The sequence below is a fragment of the Arvicanthis niloticus genome, chromosome 12, assembly GCF_011762505.2.
Source record: "Arvicanthis niloticus isolate mArvNil1 chromosome 12, mArvNil1.pat.X, whole genome shotgun sequence".
NCBI classification, from domain to species: Eukaryota; Metazoa; Chordata; class Mammalia; order Rodentia; family Muridae; genus Arvicanthis; species Arvicanthis niloticus.
This window is the reverse complement of record NC_047669.1, coordinates 33,950,375-33,972,069: the sequence shown is the minus strand read 5'-3', so window position 1 is coordinate 33,972,069 and position 21,695 is coordinate 33,950,375. Positions and strand designations below refer to the sequence as shown.

The 21,695-nt window shown below is 40.8% G+C and overlaps 1 protein-coding gene across 1 annotated transcript in view; it reads left to right on the top strand.

Annotated features, from left to right (window-relative positions):
* The first annotated feature begins 280 nt into the window (after nucleotides 1–280).
* C12H3orf85 (chromosome 12 C3orf85 homolog) overlaps nucleotides 281–21,695 on the top strand; it is a 44,540-nt gene continuing 23,125 nt past the window's right edge. Inside the window, exons 1-4 of the mRNA XM_076943001.1 lie at nucleotides 281–358; nucleotides 464–516; nucleotides 11,066–11,202; nucleotides 18,175–18,267. Of these exons, the coding sequence (XP_076799116.1) occupies nucleotides 468–516; nucleotides 11,066–11,202; nucleotides 18,175–18,267 (279 nt within the window). The 5' untranslated portion in view covers nucleotides 281–358; nucleotides 464–467. The remainder of the gene's footprint in view (nucleotides 359–463; nucleotides 517–11,065; nucleotides 11,203–18,174; nucleotides 18,268–21,695) is intronic.

Here is a 21,695-nt window from a genome sequence, read left to right as displayed (position 1 = left end):
GTTCCCACTAAAAGTGGATGTGACCTTGGGGGTGAGGGGTGGTGGTGGTGGTGGTGGTGGTGGTAATGGTAGTGGTGGTTGTGGTTGTGGTAGTTGTGGTGGTGGTAGTGATGGTAATTTTCCTCCTCTTCCTCCTTCTCTTCCTCTTCTTCCTCTTCTTCCTCCTCTTCTTCCTCCTCTTCCTCCTTTTTGACATATTCTGTAAGTGTGTGGATAGTTAAATCACTAAGTAAATAAATGATTCCTGTAAGTACAGCCTGTAAAGTTAGTTCAAAAAAGTCCAAAGGGTAAAGGGACAGGAGGCATATAAAACTGACGTCAAGCATGTGCCTCTCTCTGACTCCTTTCAGGCATTCAGGTACATAGTAAGTACTTTATATGCCTGGGAAAATATATCTAGTGTGCCCTAAAGCTTTGTCTGGGATAGATTAAAGTAAATACATCTTTTTTTTTCCTAAAACAGGATTATGGCCTATAAATTGCTTCAAGCAGCTGTGTGCTCCACCTTGCTAATAGGTAAGAGACTGGTTTGTTTCTTATTTTGTCATATCTTTTTCAACTATCAGGGTGGTAACTCCTTTTGGCTTCTGAAAGATATGAACAAATATGTCTCATCTGTAGACCTCGGAATCCTTGAGGGAACCAAGGAAACCTGCCACAGTATGCTTTTGAAGCCAGTACTGTAGTGAGCGTGGGATTGTTTTATTCTTAATTATACATTAACAATATTAACATTCAGGTTTAATTGTTTCTTCCAAAGGAGGATTCTGGTGTCCTTGAACAAAGGAAAGACTAAAATATCTTTTCAGAATTGTAACACTCACATGGTCGTATTAGGAGACCTCAAAGTAATTTGGAAGTATGAATTCATTAACTTTCACTGAGCTCCATGTTTTAAAGACAGATCAAGGAAGACACCAGAGTCCAGACAATTTACTGCCAAACTAATTCAGGAAACTTGTAATATTCCTGAACTGAACTGAGCAGTCATTTGTTTTCCTGGTAACCAAACCTAAAATACTTCAGTTAACTTACTGGTTAAGCCTATATGAGTTATGAATATCTCTGATAAGGATATATAACCTAGAATAAATTTCTTTCATAAGGCTTGGAAATATGCAAAAATTATTTTTTCATGAAGCTCTTCCCATTGATAGGAGCAACGCTTTATGTGTGCCTTGTGCGTATTTAGCCGTTAATTCAGAAGCTCTGAGACGAAAATACACCTACCTGTGGGACAATTAATATGGCTGACCTTGCTTTAATAAAAAGAAAATGAAGTTGTGTAGCTAAAGCTTAAGAAAACACAATATGAGAACTGGAAAGGAAGATGAGAGAATTATCTGCTGCACTGCTCAGCCCTCCCATCCTCAGGGACAGAGCCTGTTCTGTTTGCAAGCTGTAGAAGCCGGAGACTTTACAATTATGTTCAATCTTTGGACTAATGACAGGTTTAACAAACGTCTTCTAAATTAGACAGCTCTAGAGAAGGAAGCAGTTGTGGAATCAACTTTCTTTGTTTCCCCCCTTGCTTGCTTTTTCCTGTAAGAACAGAATTTTCTCACCTGTACAACCCCAGGACCCTTCTTATCATAAAATAAATAAACAACCTAAAAGGGTTTTTTTTAATTTTTTATTTTTTATTGGATATTATATTTACATTTCAGATTTTATCCCCTTACCCCATTCCCCCCACCACCCAGGAACTCCTTATCCCATCCCCCCCTCCTGCTTCTATGAGGGTGTGCTACACAGACCTCCCACTCCCACCTCCCCACCCGAGAATTCCCCCCCCCCCAGTGTTCAGCCTTCATGGGACCAAAGATCTCCTCTCCCACCTATACCCGACAGGGCCATCCTCCCCTACATATACAGCTGGAGTCATGGGTCCCTCCCTATGTGCTCCCAGGTGGTTTAGACCCTGGGGAGCTCTGGTTGAACAACCTAAAAGTTTATTTTTATTGTTTACAAAGTTTTCTCCACAACAGATTATCTGTGCAACACATGACTCTCCCCTGCAACTTAACTTCGGTGGATAGGGAGAGATCCTCATTACCCATTTTCAAAAATGATTGCTGGCTTCACTCAAGTCATTAAACTTGAGAGCAGAGTTCCCAAAACATCTCACTGATTCTGTTTTCAAAATAGTAACATAGACACTCCCTGGATAGGGAATTAGAAGTGTGAGTGCCATAGTTTGATTTAAAGAAAATTATACCTCCTTTGAACATTTAGGTCAAGAACTGCCTTTCCCTAAATTAAAGTCAGCAAATATTAATTCTGCCAGCTAAGTTCCTTTTATGTGTCAGGGACATTCTGTATTCTTGTAATTCAAGTCTCCTGATCAATCCGAAAGTCGGTTCCATGCCCCCGTTTTATCAAAAGAAAACCGGGAGCTTTGAGAAGTGTCGTGAGCACACTGAACAGTTATCCCCAGGTGGGTGCTAAAGCAGTTCACATTGTACATGGAGTGCAGCTGAAAGCAAGCCCCTTCTTCCTGCTACACAATCCTGCTACAGTTTATTGCTGCACTGAAGTTAGTTGAAATGGGCATCAGAACACAGACCAAACTTTGTCCTAGAGAATTAGTCCCCGTAAGGTGGCCAATGGTTCCTCACCAAAAGAACAGAAGCCAGCAAGCTGGGTAAGCATATTTGACAAGGTAACAGGGCCCAGCCAGCAGTTTTTCCAGGCAGTTCCTTATTCTATCGATGCTCAGAGTAGTGCTCAAGTCAATGTGTATCTATCTCAACAGGGAATTAATAAAATCAAACCTAGAGAGTAAATATTAGATCTACAGCCAAAAAACTTTAAACACACTGGGTCTTATCTGATCTTGGAAGCCAAGCAGTGTCAGGCCTGGTTAGTGCTTGGATGGGAAACCTCCTAGGAATACCAGGTACTTTAGGCAGCAGGGAGGAGGGAGTAAATATGGAGACCGGGGCTGTAGCTCGTGCTCTGGTAGTGGAGTATTTGCTTAATATGCAACTACATAAACCTGATATTGTAGTGCACACTGTAGTGCATCCCATCACTGGTAGCGTGGTAAGAAGATCAGAAAAAGCTTAAGGTCATCATTGGTTACAGAATGAGCTGCTTGCAACCCTGGGCTGCAAGGAACACTATGGAAAATAAACAGATTTAAAATGCCTTTCCCTGGTAAGTCGATCTTTGAACATCACTGAGGATTAAGTGGAGTAAGGAGTGATAGTGATATCTGCCATCCCAACACTGATGAGGCTGGGGAAGGAGGATCGTGAGTAAGGGGGCTAACCTAGGCTACATGGTGAGCCCCTGCCTGAAACAGAACGACTGCAAAAGAATTTGGTTGTTTCTAATTTGCCCTGTAAAGGGTACTTTTCACTGCTAGTCTGCTAAAATAAAAACCAGACTCCTTTCCCTCAGCATTTACACCCTTCAGTTTTGATTTAGCAGCTGGAGCTGAGCCATGTGTAAAACAACGTGGAGGTCCATGTCCGTGTTGTTGACCTGTGATCCTGTCTATCCATAAAGTACAAGGACATCTGCTAGCTGGAGACAGGAAGAAAAATCAACCACCTTTGGCCTGTTTGTTTCTGGTCATTCCAACCTTTAGTTTTCACTCTCCAGTTAGTAAGCTGTGACTCTCTGTTTTGAAGGACTTTTCATTTTCAGCTTCATCTTTTTGGACAAGGACTTTTGTGTTCACACTTCCTTCAGAAGCTCGTCTGTGCTTTCAGTCCCCCCTTTGCCAACTTTCTTCTCGGTCATAGGAGTGGCTCTTCGCAGCTGCCCCTTCAAAGGCTCTAATTTTTTGGAGACTTGGTATTTCTTGATACAACTTCTATTTTATGAGATTTTGCTTTTTTTATAATTTTACCTGATTAATTGTATTTAAGAATGAGCAAGACAGTGGTGTCTTATGTAGCTTACGGTAGCCTGGAATTGTCTAGGAAGTTCAGGAGATCTGCCTGCCTCAGCCTCCCAAATGCTGGGGGTAACAAGTATGGGCCTGTACTGATGTAGGATTGACTGATACTCTTAAGGACATGCATAGCGACAATGAATAATAATGACAGGAAATAATCTGATTGGAGAGAAAGGAGGTATAGCTAAAGACCAGATTCATTGAGTAGTGGATGGGCTAGCGAAACTGGTTATTTCGCCCAGTGGCAACATGTGTTGTGGCCCTGGGGATATGGATATCCTAAACACAGCCAGGAAATGGCATTGACTGTCACTGTCATATTGTATGAAACGCTGCCTTTCATGGGGTCTCAACTTTCCTGTCCATGTAATTAAAAAGTCGTGAGATCCTTGCTGCTCCCAAAACATATCCAAGGACCTGTGCAATAAGTCCGCCTGCATCTGTGTGTCACTATATCTGTGCTGAAAGCTGGAACAGACTTCAGTTAAACTCAGGTGATGCAACTTTGCAAGATTCTCCACAGATGCTATAACATCGCCACTCAGTAAGCGGAGTCTGGGGCACAGCAGTGAATTCGAAACCATCAGCAATTCTCAGGTCAATAAAACTGGTTTCGTAGCGAAAGGTTCAGATATGAAGAATCATGTTAAATATTTCAATACACCACAATTGAAAAGCCAAGCTAAATTAAAGAATTTAGTCAACCTTTCTGTTTCCCATCTCTCTTCCTCCATTGATGTCTTTTCTTTACCCCTCCCAACCCTGTTCCTTTGCCTCATGGCTTCTCACCTTCTGTGACCGTCTGTCCTCCGTTCTCTCCCTTCTGTTTTCTTCAGTTTTCTCTCCTTCCTTTGATTCTTTTTACTCTTTCTTTCTCTTTTTTAAGTCTTTCTTCCCTTTGAGATTAGGGCCTCATGTAGCTCAAGTTGGTTCCACCTCCATTCATTTTCCAAATTCTGGGATTACAAACGCACACCAAGGCTCTCCTGTTAGATTTGTGGAAACAAACTTTCACTATTTAACCGAGGCTGGCCTCAAATTTTTGGTCTTCCAGCTTTTGCCTCCCCAGACCCAGGACTATAGGCACATGTGACGATATGAAGATGTCCTCTTCCTTTTTTTTTTTCTAATTTATTTTCTCTTCACTTTTTTCATTCATAACCCAAATTGGCCCTTCTCTCATATTCATTCATCTACTCTTCCCCCACTCCATCCCCCCACCACCCCACCTCCTGCTCCATTTTCACCTGACTTATTTCTTGTACTAAATACCAAGTTGTCCATTTCTTAATCAGAAGTCTTTGATTCAATGACCAAAGTCAAGTATAAGAAGAGAATAAAATAAGTGGTTTTCTTATTCCTTTTTTTTTTTTTTTTTTTTTTAAGGACTTAACGGTAGGCACGTTGCTTATGATTGGGATACCAACACTAGGGAGCTGAGTTGTGAACACAGCAGTGAATTAGAGATCATCTTGGGGTATAAAGCTAAATTGTCTCCCAAGAGAGTAGGGGAGAGAGTAGGGGGGAGAGAGAGAGAGAGAGAGAGAGAGAGAGAGAGAGAGAGAGAGAGAGAGAGAGAGAATAGAGAATGTCTTACCCTTTCCCCCAACATTTATAGGATCTAATTTCTTTTTTTGGCTTTATTGGTATGTTTGTATATGTTTGTATATCATTTCCACACCATCCTCTTCTATTCTTGCCTCTTAGAGACCCTTTCTCCTTTATTCTAGTACATCCCAGAGAGTGTACAATTCTGCCTCCCTTGACAACAGAGAGGAGGCATATGGGAAGTGGCTCTGTAAAGTAGGCAGTCACCAGCAAATACAGACAAGCATAGGTCTCTTGTACCTGGTGAGCTATCCAGCCAGAAGTTTCTGCCTTTAGCATTTCTTTGGAGGGTATTTGATAACATTTGTTAGAACGTAAACAGAACTTATTAAGTCTGACTAATAGGGGATGAGGAAAGGATAAGCTATAAATAGTTAAAAAGAGAGAAATGCTTTTATGGCTTACAAAGATTTTAAGGAAGGCATTAACCTGGCTGGTATTAACTGCATTAAGAAAACAAAATCACAAAATACCACAATTTTGTGATTTTGTGGTATTTTGGTAATTTGGTATTGTGGTAAATTGTGGTACTTTGTGATTTTGTTTTCTTAATACCCTTTGGAAAACCAACAAAGCAATAAAACTCAGGGTTGAATTTCGAGACCCCAGACACATTAAATAGACCCACAAACTCAAAACCCTGCTCTTGCTTTCAGTAACTTTCAAGGTTGATCAAGTGAAACGAAAAAGGGAGGAGAAATCTCTGAAGCAGAGAGGGTAATCGAGCGCTCCGCTACGTTCCTTAGACTTTATTTCCATCCTGGCCACCGGCTTCCGATGTGACCTTGAGTCATCTCATCCTCCAGGGTCAATTTTCCCGTTTGTAATGCCAGATAATAAATAACACTTGCTCCCTCTGTCTCCTGGGTGATGCTATTATCACCACCGATTAATATTTATTGGCTGCCTCTTGGACCTGTTCTGCTGAGCTGGGTCCTTTGCCCTGGGAAGGAAGAGAGGATTCTATCAGTAAAACATTTTCCATGAAGAAAAGGGGAGCAGAGTTCCAAAGATAGAGTGATTAAATCTTAAAATAGCAACAGCATATATTTTAAATCACGCTTCTCTACTGAGGCTTATGCAATCGCTCCTTTGTTCTCAGAGGTTGTACAATGCACCAGGATAATTGGGCTGTAGAATATGAGTTTTACTTCTGGACGATCCTAAGTAACACTGTGTCGAGCAACTACTACATTTTCTCTTTCTACCTGGAATAACCTAAGCACCAATATTTAGCAATAATATTATTTCCTGGTAATATTTGGTCTACTTTGCATAGCAATTCGCCTTGTTTGGAAAATACTGTTTAAAACAGATTATCAGGCCCAGGATATGGAATAATATAATGTGACTTAATGCCTTTTCTTAAGGAAGGACAAATGAGAAATCAGAGGAGTCCCCCATGAGCACCTCTTAGAGAAACAGAAACCAGTGCTTCAGATCAGTGTCTCAACCTCGTGTCTTTTGATCTGCCTTCTCCTTTTTCCATCTACCTCTCCACTGACAAAGTAGAGCTGTGAATGGGAAGATAAATGTGGCATGCTTATACAATGCTGTTCAGCCTTAAAAGAGAATAGGCCCATCACAGCATGGTGGACCCTGAATACAGTTTGCTCAGTGAAATAAACCATGAATACAGATGAGCCCACTTACTCGAGGTACCTAGAATGTATCTTTAAGAAGACAGGAAGGAGAGAAGTGGTTACCAGAAACTGGGAGAGGGTAGGTTGAGAGTCGCTGCTACACTGTTCTGTGTGGGATGAGGACATGGTTCTGGAGATGGACAGAGATGGTGGTTATAAAACATACAAATGAATTTGATGCCACTGAATCATAACCTCAAAAATAATTAAAATGTTTGTTGATAATAGCACAGACCTTTGATCCCAGTGAGTTGGAAGATCTCTATGCATTTAAGAATATCCTAGCCTAGGTACTGAATTCCATGCTGGTCAGGGATACACAGTGAGGTAATTTCTCAAAAATAAATAAATAAATAAATAAATAACCATTGTTACATTTCATACATTTTTATCAAAATAAAAAACAACTAGAAGTAAATCTGGCCCCTTATTTTCTTGTTCAGAAATTATTATAAAGCATTTACAGATTAAAATCCAAATCCCTTGCCATTGCATTCAACATACCTGGGGCTCCAGGTTCAACTTACCCTTCAACACTCTCTAAGCATGTCTACAGCTCAGCGGTTCCTTTCTGTCACATTGGCAAAGTGGATATCTCTGAACATGGTCTTGGTTGGATAGACTCTTTCTTGGGGGTTGGCTCCTTTCAACTTATGTTTTTCTCTTGCACTGTCTTTTCCAAGCTATTGAGATCTATGTGTCTACTGACAAAACCAGATGCTCTTCAAGGTCTCCACAGTGGTTTGCAAATTAATTATACTCTTAAAGCTGTTCAACATGATGTGTGCTTCTAGTTACAATACAGAGGAGGGTGAGGTAGAAGGGTTGATGGACTGATGAGGGTTTAAGACTGCCTGCGTACACAGTCACTAACAGGTTAGCCTAGCTACACATGAAGACCTTGTTTAAAAATTAAAAGAAATAAAATAAAACAAAATATCCCTAAAAAGTAGTTACACACACTATAGATTGTCTGATTCCAATGTGTTCTCTTCAAATTACACATTAACTCTATGAATTCCCACATGGCACGGGTGGCTTATTCTATCGCTGCATGCATACCAAGGTTGTGGATCAGGGATATCTTCTGATATCTTACCAAGCAAAGACAATTATCAGAACAGAGGCAAAAGAAGAAAACATGAGGGCCTTGGTGCAGAAAATTTACATACCTCTGAGAATGTGTTCCTTGAATGTTAATGTTCTTCCTTAAGACCCTTCCTTACTTCACTATACACCCACCCTTGTGAGCAACGTTTCTCCTGGACCTACGGCAACCTACTGGACCTAATACTCCACGTGCCTACTGCGGTACTTATCTACTATGATGTAGCTAATTGCCTCAAACCATAGCAGCTTAAAACAATAAGTATTTATTATTCCCATCTCAGAGATAGGGGTTTGTGAGTAGCTTAGGGCCTTGGTTTTGGCTCTGTTTTTTTATCATTTTTGTTTTGTTCTGTTTTGTTTGTTTGCTTGCTTGTTTGTTTTCATGACAGGGTTTCTCTGTGTAGTCCTGGCTGTCCTGGAACTCACTCTGTAGACCAGGCTGGCCTCAAACTCAGAAATCCACCTGCCTCTGCCTCCCAAGCGCTGGGATTAAAGGCTTGCACCACCACTGCCCAGCTGTTTTGTTTTTTTTTTTTTTTAAATAATGATATAACAGTTATGTGGGTAAACATTCATCTTAAGGCCTGGCTGGAGCAAAGACATCAGGTTCTGAGGTGGTAGTATGCACAGATGTTGAAAAACTTTGTTCCCTTGGTGAGTGGGTCTCTCCTTTGGGGTTACTTGGGTGTTTTCAGATCATAGCATCTACTTTCTTAGAGCATGTAACTTAGTGAAGAACACATCAGAAGCTCTACGCTAGCCACAAAAGAAGAACATGGCATCACTTTAGCAGTGTCCTGGGCTATACAGCACAGCCTTATGAACTGAAAGAGGGAAATGTCCGAGGGTATGAATATCAGGAAGCCAGGGGATGGAGGGGGGTGGGGGTGGTTGGGAGCTGTTAAAGAAGCTTTGCAAATATCCCAGCTCAATTACATGAAACTGGATTAAGACAGTATTACCCTGGCACCTGTCACAACAGGGCTCTGAAATTAAATATTAACAGTTATGACTCTTCTACTTACTTCTAGCCTTTGTTTTCAGATGTAAGCTTTGTAGATTCCCATTAAAACTTGTTTCTACACATCATTCCTCTAATTTAAACTGAAAATCCCAGCCTCTTCTGCTACCTTCCTGGTCTAATATTTTCATCATAAACCATGGAAACAGCTGTTTGTGCCCTATGCCCCATCCTCAAGTACAATGTAAGTGGACCTCGTGCTGTCTCATTCTGCTGCATATCACTGACCTTTGACCCCAGCTAACTGGCAAGTCCTATGGGAGAGAGTGCTATATCTCACTATAACCTGGCTCCATACAGAGTGTTGGTCATAAGCCCTGTTAATTTTGAGGCTGGAGAGCTCCTAATGCAGCATTTTTTAGCATTTCATTTTGTAAGAAATGTTTATCAAATATGAGGCACAGATTATACTGTTACTGCAAAAGTAGGGAGGAGTCCCACTTTTTTCTCTGCATGGATTACATTCTGTTGCAATTCTGAGCAGGGTTGTTATACTAGAAACAAAAGACAGTCTACTATCAACATGGAGATTTCAAGATGAGGAGACTGTCACAGGACACCACTACCAGATGAAGGACTCCAGGCAAATAATGACTTCTTAGAGAGAAGGAGAATCAGTCTTTTCCAGGAAGGAGCCCCAGATAGGTTAAGCAATCCCTTGTCAATTTTAAGCACATATACTTATGAGGAATACTAAGTGGGCTGAGAACATTGAGTATGCATGCACCTATGTGTACATATGTAACAATAATAATTTAAAAGGAAGAGGTCACAAATTTGAGAGGAAATGGGGACACAGGAGGAGCTAGAGGGCAGAGTAGAGGTGAAAATGAAAATAATGTGACCACTGTTTACACAAAGAAAATTCTTTAAAGAAAACTAAATAAGCAATAATTAAAATACATATTCTATTTTTTTCTGAATATTTCTCATTTTTATCCGGCTTGGTTTTATATCATTTGAACATTATTCTTAAACTTACTTCAGGCTGTGGAGATTTTTAGTATATATTCAATTTCCCCCCTGTGAGCTATATTTTAACAAAGTCTGGTTTTGTTGTTGTTGTTGTTAATATGTATGGGTAATTTGTTGGCAAATGTGTCTATGTACCATTTGCATGCCTGACGCCCGTGGAGACCATAAGATTTCATAAGTGAGTACAAGATTCTCTGGAATGGGAGCTACAGATGGTTACGTTGAGTACTGGGAATCCAACCCAGGTCCTTTGGAAGAACAGCCAGTGTTCCTAACCACTCTCTAGCCCCTTGGGAATTTGCATGTGTTTTATTGTTTAGTTTTTGAGACAGAATCTCATGTAACCCCCGTTGGCTTAGAAGTCTCTATGTAGCAGGATACAAATATTGACTGGCTGGTTTAAGTTCAGGAGCCAGTATCTATTAATTTATGCAACATTTATAGCAATTTATTATGTGCTGTTACTAGAGCCCTTTACCTCTGAGAAAACTACAGCTTAGAATTAAGCAATAAGTTTTGCAGAATTTCAGAATAGTTGGGACTTTAATCCAGACTGTGAGTCACACAAGTCAAGACATACATGTACCACAACTCTACCATACTTTTCTATCTACTTGTAGATTATGGTGGTGACACTACACAGGTTACAGAGGGCCCATCATAACCCCCAGAGCTTAGTTTTCCCAGAGTGCCCCACCTCAGAAACCTGGTTACCCAAACAACAGAGCTGTGCTTGTTTTTCGAGGAAACATCGATACATTATGCATGTCCTAAGACTCTGTGCCCTTGGTCTAATTGCAGAAGTGTTGGGAGCACCATTTTTGATGGAGGACCCAGCAAACCAGTTCCTACGCCTGAAAAGACAAGTGGTACACTTGCAAGATTTCTGGGACCCAGACCATCACCAAGATGGGAAGGGAACATCACTTGCTGATGAGGTACTGGTATTTGATACAAGTAGTCCTTTATTGTAATCTTGTAAACTAGCCTTCCATTCCTTGGCATTCTGACGATACCAGCCTTGCTCACAGTTCCCTTTTTAGCTTCTCTGAGCTGTAATCTCTCTCCCTCCCCATAATGTGGCTTTTACCTAGTAAATGCCACATCTTGCTGAAATATTGAGCACAAATGTCCTTTTCTTTCTGATATCCTCTTCTTCATTTCAAGGGGACATGTGTGCTTCCTTCCCCCTCCCGTTTGCATGCTATTTATATGTGAACAGTTCTCAAAACAATATGGGGATTATTAGTATCATATTCCCAACCTCACTAAGTTACAAAGTCAGGCCTGTGTCTTATCCATCAAGGTAATTATCCTTTGGATTTAAACAATTACTGCTACACGGTTGTCTTAGTTAAGGTTTTACTGCTGTGAACAGACACTATGACCAAGGCACATCTTATAAAGAAACATTTAATTGGGACTTGTTGGCAACCACACTGCTCCATGCTTTGGGGCTACTATGTTGCTGTCCACACTGCCCCACACTTTGGGGCTAAGTGCTCTGATCAAGAAAGAGAGTGGGGATGAAGGGGCAAGAGACACAAAGAATGGAGACAAGACAGGGTGTGTGGTCAATTCTCATTTACTGTCTCCCATTCACTATATTCCCTCCTATTGACCTCCTATTGACCTCTCTTTGACGTCTCCTATTGACACTATTACAAGGAAATCCTGGGCATTTATAAGCACAAGCAGGAGAACTCAGGTGAAGGCATTTTACAATGTGCACCGTGCAGCTGGGGTCACTAAACAGCAAAACAAGCTATGTGGGATAAACAAGATGTTTGTCAGAGTGTGCTCAGATGTTGTAGGCTGTTGAAAAACAAGTCTCTATCAGGGTATATGGTTCAAGATGGCTGCAAAGTTGATAGCTGCTTTCTAGCCACTTTCTGCTTAAAGTTGGCTCCCAACAGGTCCCCCTTTTTACATTTTTTTCAAAAGGGAAGGCTGGGAAAACTTATGGAAACCATGCCTGCCTTAGGTCGGAACAAAGACCGCAGCCTCACTTAAGACGGTGAGGCCTCCCAGAGTTAGGAGCAAGGGTCTTGAAGTGTTTTCTTACCTGTCATTGACTATCCGGCTTAGCGCGAGTTAGGGGTTAATCCTCGTCAGTCTTGATGACAGAGGTTTCAGAGTTCCCTGCTTCCAGCCTGTAATAGTGGACCTGTATGAGTTTCATTTGCTATCTGTTGCCGTACAAAAGCCATCAGTTTGTTGAAAAGCATGAGCCCGAGAGACAGGAGACTTAATGCCTAAATAGTTGATATAAAAGCAACACTCTTTAAGGCAACACCCAACTTCCCCTGTTGGAGAAGTAAAAGGTCTAAGCCTTGTACCCACAAATTTTCAATAGAAGAAATTATACCAATGAAATCCTTGAATTTCCATCAGCTTAGTAACAATTATACAGATTTCTACCAATAGATTATGGCTATATAATCAATTTTAGCTCTTCTTTCCTGTTCCAATAAAACCATTACTTTTCCCTAGAAAGACAGCCTAATATTAACAACCTCAGTCCCCAAGTTCAGGGAATTGGAGCGCCGATTCTTCATTAACTTCTTCAAGCTGAATATGGGCGTTTCAATATTAGAAGAGGGATGCGGGGGAGGGTAAATTGATAAGCCTCTGATGTCTGTGTTAACTGCATCCAGCTGGAAGTCCAGGGCATCAGTGAACATGCAGGTGATAAGAAGATTCATTCACTAAGGCTGTGTATTCTGGAATATACAAATCTCAAAACAAATTTTAGTATCAAGATAATAATTTTGATTCTCTGGAATCTAGTGTTCTGGAGGCCTACCTTTGTCATGTCTGATCCATATAATTCTGGAAGATATAACTACTACCTTAATGACCTCATCAGAAAACTCATAGAAAAACCTTTTTTCCCAAATCTGTTTATCCTTTAGCCAGTAACCAGAAAAGCCTTTATATTGACCTTTTATCCAGAGGAAAAATATAACTATACAACTCAGAATCACACCCATTTTAAAAGTTAAATCAATTAACATTATCATTCTGCTCAGCTCTCTGCCTAGAGCAACCTTCTATTTATCTATTTATCTGTTTGGCTCTCTTGACTCAGAGCAGCCTGCAATTTACTCCTTGCATCTTTAAAGCCTTTTTCATCTGTTTCTGCTCACTTATTTCTTGTCCCATTTTCATTACTATAACCTTTATCTATTTATCTGTTTGGCTCTCTTGACTCAGAGCAGCCTGCAATTTACTCCTTGCATCTTTAAAACCTTTTTCATCTGTTTCTGCTTACTTATTTCTTGCCCCATTTTCGTTACTATGACCTACTGGTCTCCCTGCAATCACCTTTGTTTCACCTCTGAATTCAGCCAGCTCCATCAGTTGACTGGTTCTCCAGGGCAGGGGCAAGGATGGCCGCTTCCAATTCCCTTGGTGTCCTTCACTGTAGTTAGCTGTGGCCAATGCACACTAATGTTTGCTAGATTAACACAGAACACATGTTACTGTGCACATGCTCAAAGGCTCGGCACAGTTGCTGGCCACCTCACCTGCAATGGAGCCCGAGTCTTGTGGCATGAGCCGGTGCGCCTGCTGTGATTTGCCCTGGCCATCCTCCTGTCCCTGCCGTCTTTTCATCTATGGTGTGTGGATGACCATAGATGAAAACAAATAAGAGAGAGTCCTGTAGTCTGGAAAAGTTTTTAAAAGTTCTTAAAAAACAAAATGATGGCAGCCTATGAAACGCAGTGCCAGGCCAACTGGAATAGCTCTTGAGAGCAAGCATTAGAGCAGTTTGAGCCAAGGTTGTAAAGAAGAAAGCCCTGTCCTTTCTGTTGCAATGAAGTGTTTTAATTGCGACCCTGATCTTTCTGAGCTTAAAGTGATGAAGCCTGAGGACACTGGGGGAAAAGGTTCCTACAGTCCTGTGTGTTTGGAACCTTCCTGTGAGGATTGTGTTAGAAACCATGAAAGGTTGTCTTTTGTAGAGTCCCTAGTTGTGGGGCATGATAACAAGGAAATCCTGGGCATTTATAAGCACAAGCAGGAGAACTCGGGTGAAGACATTTTACCATGTGCACCGTGAAGCTGGGGTCACTAAACAGCAAAACAAGCTATGTGGGATAAACAAGATGTTTGTCAGAGTGTGCTCAGCTGTTGTAGGCTGTTGAAAAACAAGTCTCTATCAGGGTATATGGTTCGAGATGGCTGCAAAGTTGATAGCTGCTTTCTAGCCACTTTCTGCTTAAAGTTGGCTCCCAACAGGGGCTGGCTTACAGGTTCAGAGATTCAGTCCATTACCATCAAGGCTGGAACATGGCGACATCCAGGCAGGCATGGTGGAGGCGGAGCACAGAGTTCTACAGCTTAATCTGAAGGCTGCTAGCAGGATACTGACTTCAAAGCAGCTAGTATGAGGGTCTTAAAGCTGGCACTCACAGTGTCACATCCTACTCCAACAGGGTCACACCTTCTAATAGTACCACTCCCTGGGCCGCATATATACAAATCATAACTGTTAAGGCTTAATACATTATTGAATGCTTGGGTTCGTAGGTAAGTGGATAGCGGCCACATTTTTGTTTACTCTTAGTTGTTTACTGACTAGTATTCCTCTGTGAGCATCATTGTGCCTATGAAGCCCCTTCGTGTGCTTATCTTTTGTGCATTTTTCTATTCATTTGTTCTAGCTCCAAGAAAAAAATCCACATGCATTAGTCAGTCGTCTCTCACATTTACTTTTCTGATAGAAGAAAACAATGGACGTCTGAGCCCTGTGAAATTGCTAACTTACCTGAGGATGCCCATTACCCATGATTGCCCTCTTACAATTTAACAACTTAAAAATATGTCTGTGACAAATTATTAAATTTTCCTTCATTCTTCCCATTCTTCCTTCTCTCTTTTCCTCCTCCTTTCCCCTGCTTCCCCCCATTTCTTTATCTCTTTCTGTCTCAGGCTGTTGTCATCAGGCATGAGTGCATTATAAAAACATAAAAAAGTAGAATGTCCCTGTTTTGTACAGACCCAATCCTAGCCTTCTCTGCATGGCCAAGTCTTAATTGATCTACCAGGGCCACTTCGCTTTTGCTCAACAGCTGCTGATGAAAGCCACCAGCTAGATAATGCATGTAGCTTTGTGCTCCCTTTTCTCTAGCAACTATCATTTACAATTACTACTCTGCAACATTGTTTATTTTGGCAAATAAAATAAGTATATTGGCTTGATACCCGGTGCTTTCTTTATGGGATGTTAAATTTTCAAGTGTACTCCTGCTTGTTACCATAGACCAATTCAGTAATCAACTGATAGGTTCTGCACTGTCACAAGGCAGCCATGTTGATTCACAGTGTCCCCCAGAAACCCTGCAACACATCTGAGCACCAGAATGAACAGATTAGTACACGTGTTAAGTAAAGAGAATGATGAGTGCAGTCATGTCCCACCTGCTCAGACATCCTGACTTGTGTTTCCTTTGCAGGCTTGGGAAACATGGACTTCTTTGAAAGCAAGTGCACACCGATATTTTGACATGAACACATTGGCCTTTGATATATCTGCTGTCCCATAAATGGACTTGAGTGTTTCAAAGAAAAGAATAAATATGATAGGAGTTAGCACAGCAGTGTGCTCAAACCACAGGCTTGGAGAAACGAGAAGATCTAATGTGGCCTTTGCTACATTATATATTATGTCTAACTCATGGAGACGCTGACAAGAGCACTGGTGAAAACCCTTGCAGACACCTGGATGAAATCGGAAATTCTCCGTAAATGCCCATTCTTGAGAAAGAAAATAAAGACTAAAGTAAAAGCATTCACCCAAAGAGGGTGCTTTTCTGAGAAATGGGATGCAAAATTCAACTAACATTAAAACATTCTGTTCTCAGCTCTCGGTTTTGTGGCTTCTTCTTTGAAAGAGTTGGCTCATTTTTTTTTTTTTTTTAAGTCAAAGCATAGTCATTTCAAACAGAGCTGGCATGCCAGCACCCAGCCCCTTTTCCCAAGACTTGTCACTTCCTAAAGCCATTCTATTGTTATCTTATTATTTTTAGATTAGCATACAAGGTAACAGTTTCAACCATGGCATCTCCATACATATGTGTCCCAGTACTCTGTTTTCATTGGTCCGTTCCGTGCACTCCCTCTCACTCTCTAGTTGATTCCTTTTTATCCCCCACAAGTCTCCTTTTCTGCTTTCTTATTATACATACCACACTATCTTCTGTTTCATCTCTTGTCCAAGATTTCTTCCTACCTTCTTATGATCCACCTTCTAGCTTCATGAAACACACACACACATGCATACACAACCAACTTAAATCTGGTTTCTACAAACAAAAGAAAATATTCAGTTCATTGTTTTTCTAGTATGGTTTATTTCATTTAACACAATGATTTTTAGTTTTATCCATTTTCCTGAAAATATCATGGTTTCATTTTTTTTTTACAGATATTTGAAATTCCATTGTGTATATGTACTACTTTTTCTTTACCTAATCCTCTATTCATGCATTTGAAACTTTTTCCATCAAAGGCATCCTGCTGTGGGCAGTAGGAAATATGATATTGACTGACATTAGTGGTTAGGAATCTACTAGAAGCCACTCATCTATGGAAGTCTTGGAAAATGTGAAAATTTTATACTTTGTTTCCAAAATGTATTTATGTTTGTTTTAGTAGGAAATAACAGTTTAACATGCTTTCTGGGTACATTATTAATCTTTCTCAATGGTGCAGAAAATTTGACTCAAGAGAAAAGTGGATTGCTTTTTTCTCCTCTGACCTTGAGTCTCTGGAATGCTTCCCCAGTTAGGGATGATGCTATAACCAATTGCCAAGATTGCTGTTCCAAATCATATATAAGTAAGACAGTTGTCTCCAGAAGTTTATTTTCTCCATATTCTTAGGTCAATTGTTTCCTGGGACAATTTCTTTTGGCCTTTCCAGGTCATTTAATCCTCTGAAGATTATAGTTCTTCTGGTCTTATAGCCATTCTAAGCAATTGCTTAGTGGTAAGTAACTCAGAACAGCCAGATCCTGAGAAGCTACATGAAGAACAGCCAGATGCTGAGAAGCTACACCTTAACACTTTCCCCAGGTGTTGAAGACACAGGCTGCTGCTCCCTATGGCCTACAGCCTGCCCATGGACTAAGTGCATGCATTCTCCAAGAGAAACTTGAATTTGATTTGTGAGTTACAGTGGTAACTGCTGTACCTTTTCAGTCCACACAACAGAGTGGAGCTCAAGACCTAGCTTCATGATAGAATCCTTTCTTTTTTTGAGCAAAGTACAGCTGTGGGTTTGATTCTCCAGCACCACAAAGAAATATAAACAGAGAAAAAAACACAGGACAGACAGGCAAAGCAGAGAACTCAGATGTTGCTTTCTGCTATAGTTAATAAATTAGGAATTTCCTATGAGCATATTTTTACTGTTTTAAGAATTCTATGCTTCAAGGAGTTAATAAAAACTTAGAAAATACTAGGGTATTAAAGTTCTCTTGAAAAGCAAAAACAGTAGAATGCTTATTCTTGTTTTATTTTAAGGTGTTGGTTTCTGCAATTATGGAGGCTAGCAATGCCAAACGCACAGACCGGGCTAGTAATATGGGAGAAAAGAGGAGTCGGGGAAGCAATGCAAAGTTCAGGGCTGTGTGCTACAGAAGTCCCTTTAGGCCGGAGAGGAACAGACCTTTCTACTCACAGCCTCCGATTGGATGAGGGTGGCCTGGATTATAAAGGATAGTCTGCATCTGTTAAATTTCAATTGTTTCAAAGTAAATTTCACATCAAGATCCTCTCACAATATATATATATATATATATATATATATATATATATATATATCCAGAAAGGGGGTCCACCCTCATATTAGGCAGTCACTCAGTCAAGACATAAAATTAATCATTACAACCTTTTATTTAGATGGCCTGCATACAGCGTGTTCACGTATACAGCTGTGGTAGTGGAGGAAGAGAGAAGAACTCTGAGTTCCTCGTTCTGGTCAGTGAAAGCTGGGTGAGTTGCAAGTCACCAAGAAGGTGAAACTCTGAGTTAGTTACCAAAGAACTTAAGTAACACCAACAAGCCCCTCTGCAGTTAGATAGCTATCAAACAGGCACATCGAGATTTCTTACCCAAATATAATTTTGTGAGAATGTTTTTTTTCTTTCTGGAAACATAGAGGACAACAGAAAACAAATAATCAAAACAAAACAAAAGCAGCCTAGGCCTAAGAAAAACAATTTTGTTCCTGGCAATCTAATAGACAACTGCATCAGAGCCAAGTAGGAAGTGAAGCATATCCAGAGGTTTAGGCAGGTTGTGAGAACGAAGAGTCACCATATCAGTAGTGTCTATAATAAAAGCAACATTGGGCAACACATCTCAGAACTTGGCACGCAAGCAGCTGAAGACCTTGAGGAATCCTTATTTGACAGGCTCAATTTTATGGATGATTCTCACGATGACATGTGAGATGACATAAGCAATACTTAAGAACCTTCCGTTTGTTTTCTGACAGCAAGTTTTAAATTCTATGTACAAGTCTGAGAACAAGCAAAGAGGACTGGGGACTAAGAACCTGTTTGTCACTTACTTGCTGATTGTGGTCTCTATGGTGGAGATTGTGATGTGTTTATTATAGTGTGTTGTTCAGACTGTAAATATTGCAGCTACTGAGTTCTGAAATAGAAGATGTCTGCTCTGAGGTCTTCAGGGAGTCATCTTTGCTTGGCCTCTTCATACGAATAATTAAAGAAGCCCATTATTTCAATAAAAGTAACCAGGTGTAACAATCCTCACTAAATTCAAAGTCCCCAGAGCCTTCTTTCCAAATTTGAGGCTCACCAACTCTTATTATACACCATGTGTTCTGCCTAGGCATCTCCACATTTTTTTATAGGATAAATAGACAAACAAGCCAAAGTTCAGCCTGACCCTTAATGGTGTCCTGGACTTTCCACCTTCTAGAATTTCTGTAAGGCTGAGTCACACTGTCTCTGGTTGGAAATTCCAATGCTAAGCAAGTCCAAGAGAACAATTCCACGTCTTCCTTTATTGATACAAAAAGTGTAGTTCTCAAGTTAGTTATTATATAACATGTTCAAAACTTGCTTTCCTGCCAGGCAGTGGTGGCGCACGCCTTTAATCCCAGCACTTGGGAGGCAGAGGCAGGTGGATTTCTGAATTCAAGGCCAGCCTGGTCTACAGAGTGAGTTCCAGGACAGCCAGGACTACACAGAGAAACCCTGTCTTGAAAAACCAAAAAAAAAAAAAAAAAAAAAAAAAAAAAAAAAAAAAAAAAAAAAACTTTTTTTCCTTACGAACCTTTCACTGATGAAAGTGAAGAAATAACATGATGGTATAGATTTTGCTATACATTGTACCAACCAGTATATATGTTCTATCTTATTAAACAAAAATTAAGGCTGAGATAGTAAATAAATAGATGGCTGTGGTGGGTAAGGACCTGAGTCCCAGGACACCTTCAGAATGGTCTGGGCTCCTTTTTAGAAATATTTTCATTTGGCAATTTGATATATATGAACAATATCTTGATCATATTCATACTCAGCTTCCCTCCAACTATCCCTATACCCTCTAGTATGTACCCTCTCGTCTTCATGTCTTGTTGTGATTTTTAATGACCCACTGAATCTAGTTAGTGCTGCTTTTATGAACATGGACAACACACCAGTGTCCACACCCCAGAAGAAATATAGCATCCCTTCCTAGTTGCCAGGAGCTCCTCAGCCAGGAGGAGCTTCCGAGCCCTCACTTTTTCCACACAGGAATCATTAACTAGGATGCAGGTTCTTGTGTCTCACAGTGAAAAAGCAACCCACAAGTGCATTGTTTGAGATAGGAATCGAAGCAAGAGGAATAGAGGATGGCAGTTAATGCAGAAACTCAAAGCTGGTTAATGTACAGAGAATAGGTGTCAGTGGAGTGTTGAGACATGTGTGTGTGTGTGTGTGTGTGTGTGTGTGTGTGTGTGTGTGTGTGTGTATAAGACAGAGAGAGAGACAGAGAGAGAGAGAGATTTCACACATTCACCCTCAGAAGATGGGGTAGAAATATTATGACAGTCAAAAGGAAGAGAAGATCGGGGTGAAATAGTGTCTTCTGGACAGGACCACTGTGCTCATGAACTCACAGCAGCTGTAGCTGCCTACACAAGAACTATACAAGATAAAGCTAGTCAATGTCCCAGCATTGATCGGAAGGGGCACATGAGGCCCCACCCTAGCTGAGGAGCTATTAGCCATTGCCTTCTGGGGGAGGGAGAATCCGTTTTCTTTAGAAGTATGCCCTCTGGTGGGCACTAGATGATCAAATGTCCATATACATTTGGACATTTTTAATAGGAGTCAGTAGGTTATAAAGAAAAAAACATAGAGGATACGGATTTGGAAAACAGAGGAGGAGATTTTGGAGAAATCATTGGGGAAACGAGGGGAAATGAGGGTGGTAATGGTAAAAATACATTGTATACGTGCATGAAGTTCTCAAAGAAGTGATAAGTAGTTTAATTTTTAAAAGGAAAGAAGGGGGATGGAGAAGTGGCTCAGTGGTTAAGAGTACTAGCTGCTCCTCCAGAGGTTCTGAGTTCAATTCCCTATGGTGGTTCACAACCATCTGTAATAGGATTTGATGCCCTCTTCCAGAATGCACAAAGACAAAGCACTCATAGGTGTAAATTAAAAAGGGAAGGAGGAAGGAAGGGGAGAGGAGGGAAGAGGGGCGAGGGAAGGAAAAAAAAAAAAGCATCCTGGGTATAGGAATTGGGGAGGGAGCTAAGGGTAAAGCCTTCAACTGTCCTGGGCCACAAGGCATGAAACCCTTTATAGATAATTTAAGTAGAGCTTGCCTCCTCTTATTTCCATATTGCAGATTTTTGTTGTGCCTGGTCTGTTAATTACATGGAGGCCAGGTGGGAAAGGGTTTCTGGTCTTCCTCTGCCAACTTGTTTCTTCTCTTTTCTTTTTTCCTTTTTATTTATTCTTTTCTCATATATCATCACATCCCTACCTCAGTTCCACTCCTCCCTCCTCCCTCCTCTCCTCCCAGTCCCACCTTCCACCTCCCTTCTCCTCAAGATCCATTCTTCCTCTGTTTTCCTTCAGAAAAGTCCAGGCCTTCTAGAGATATCAACCAAACATGTAATATCAAGTTACAATTAGACTAGCATATACCCTCATATCAAGACTGGACTAGGCAACATAGTAGGATGAAATGGTTCTAAAAGCAGGCAGAAGAGTTAGAGACACGCCTGTTAGATGTCCCACAAGAACAACAAGCTCCAGAACCATAACATATATGCAGGGGACCTACGTCAGATCCACACAGGCCCCCTAATTATTCTGTATATGATTTTGGACTCGTTTACTCAGTTATTTACCAAACAGCTTTGCTATCTTTGTCTGGCACAGACATGGTAAAGA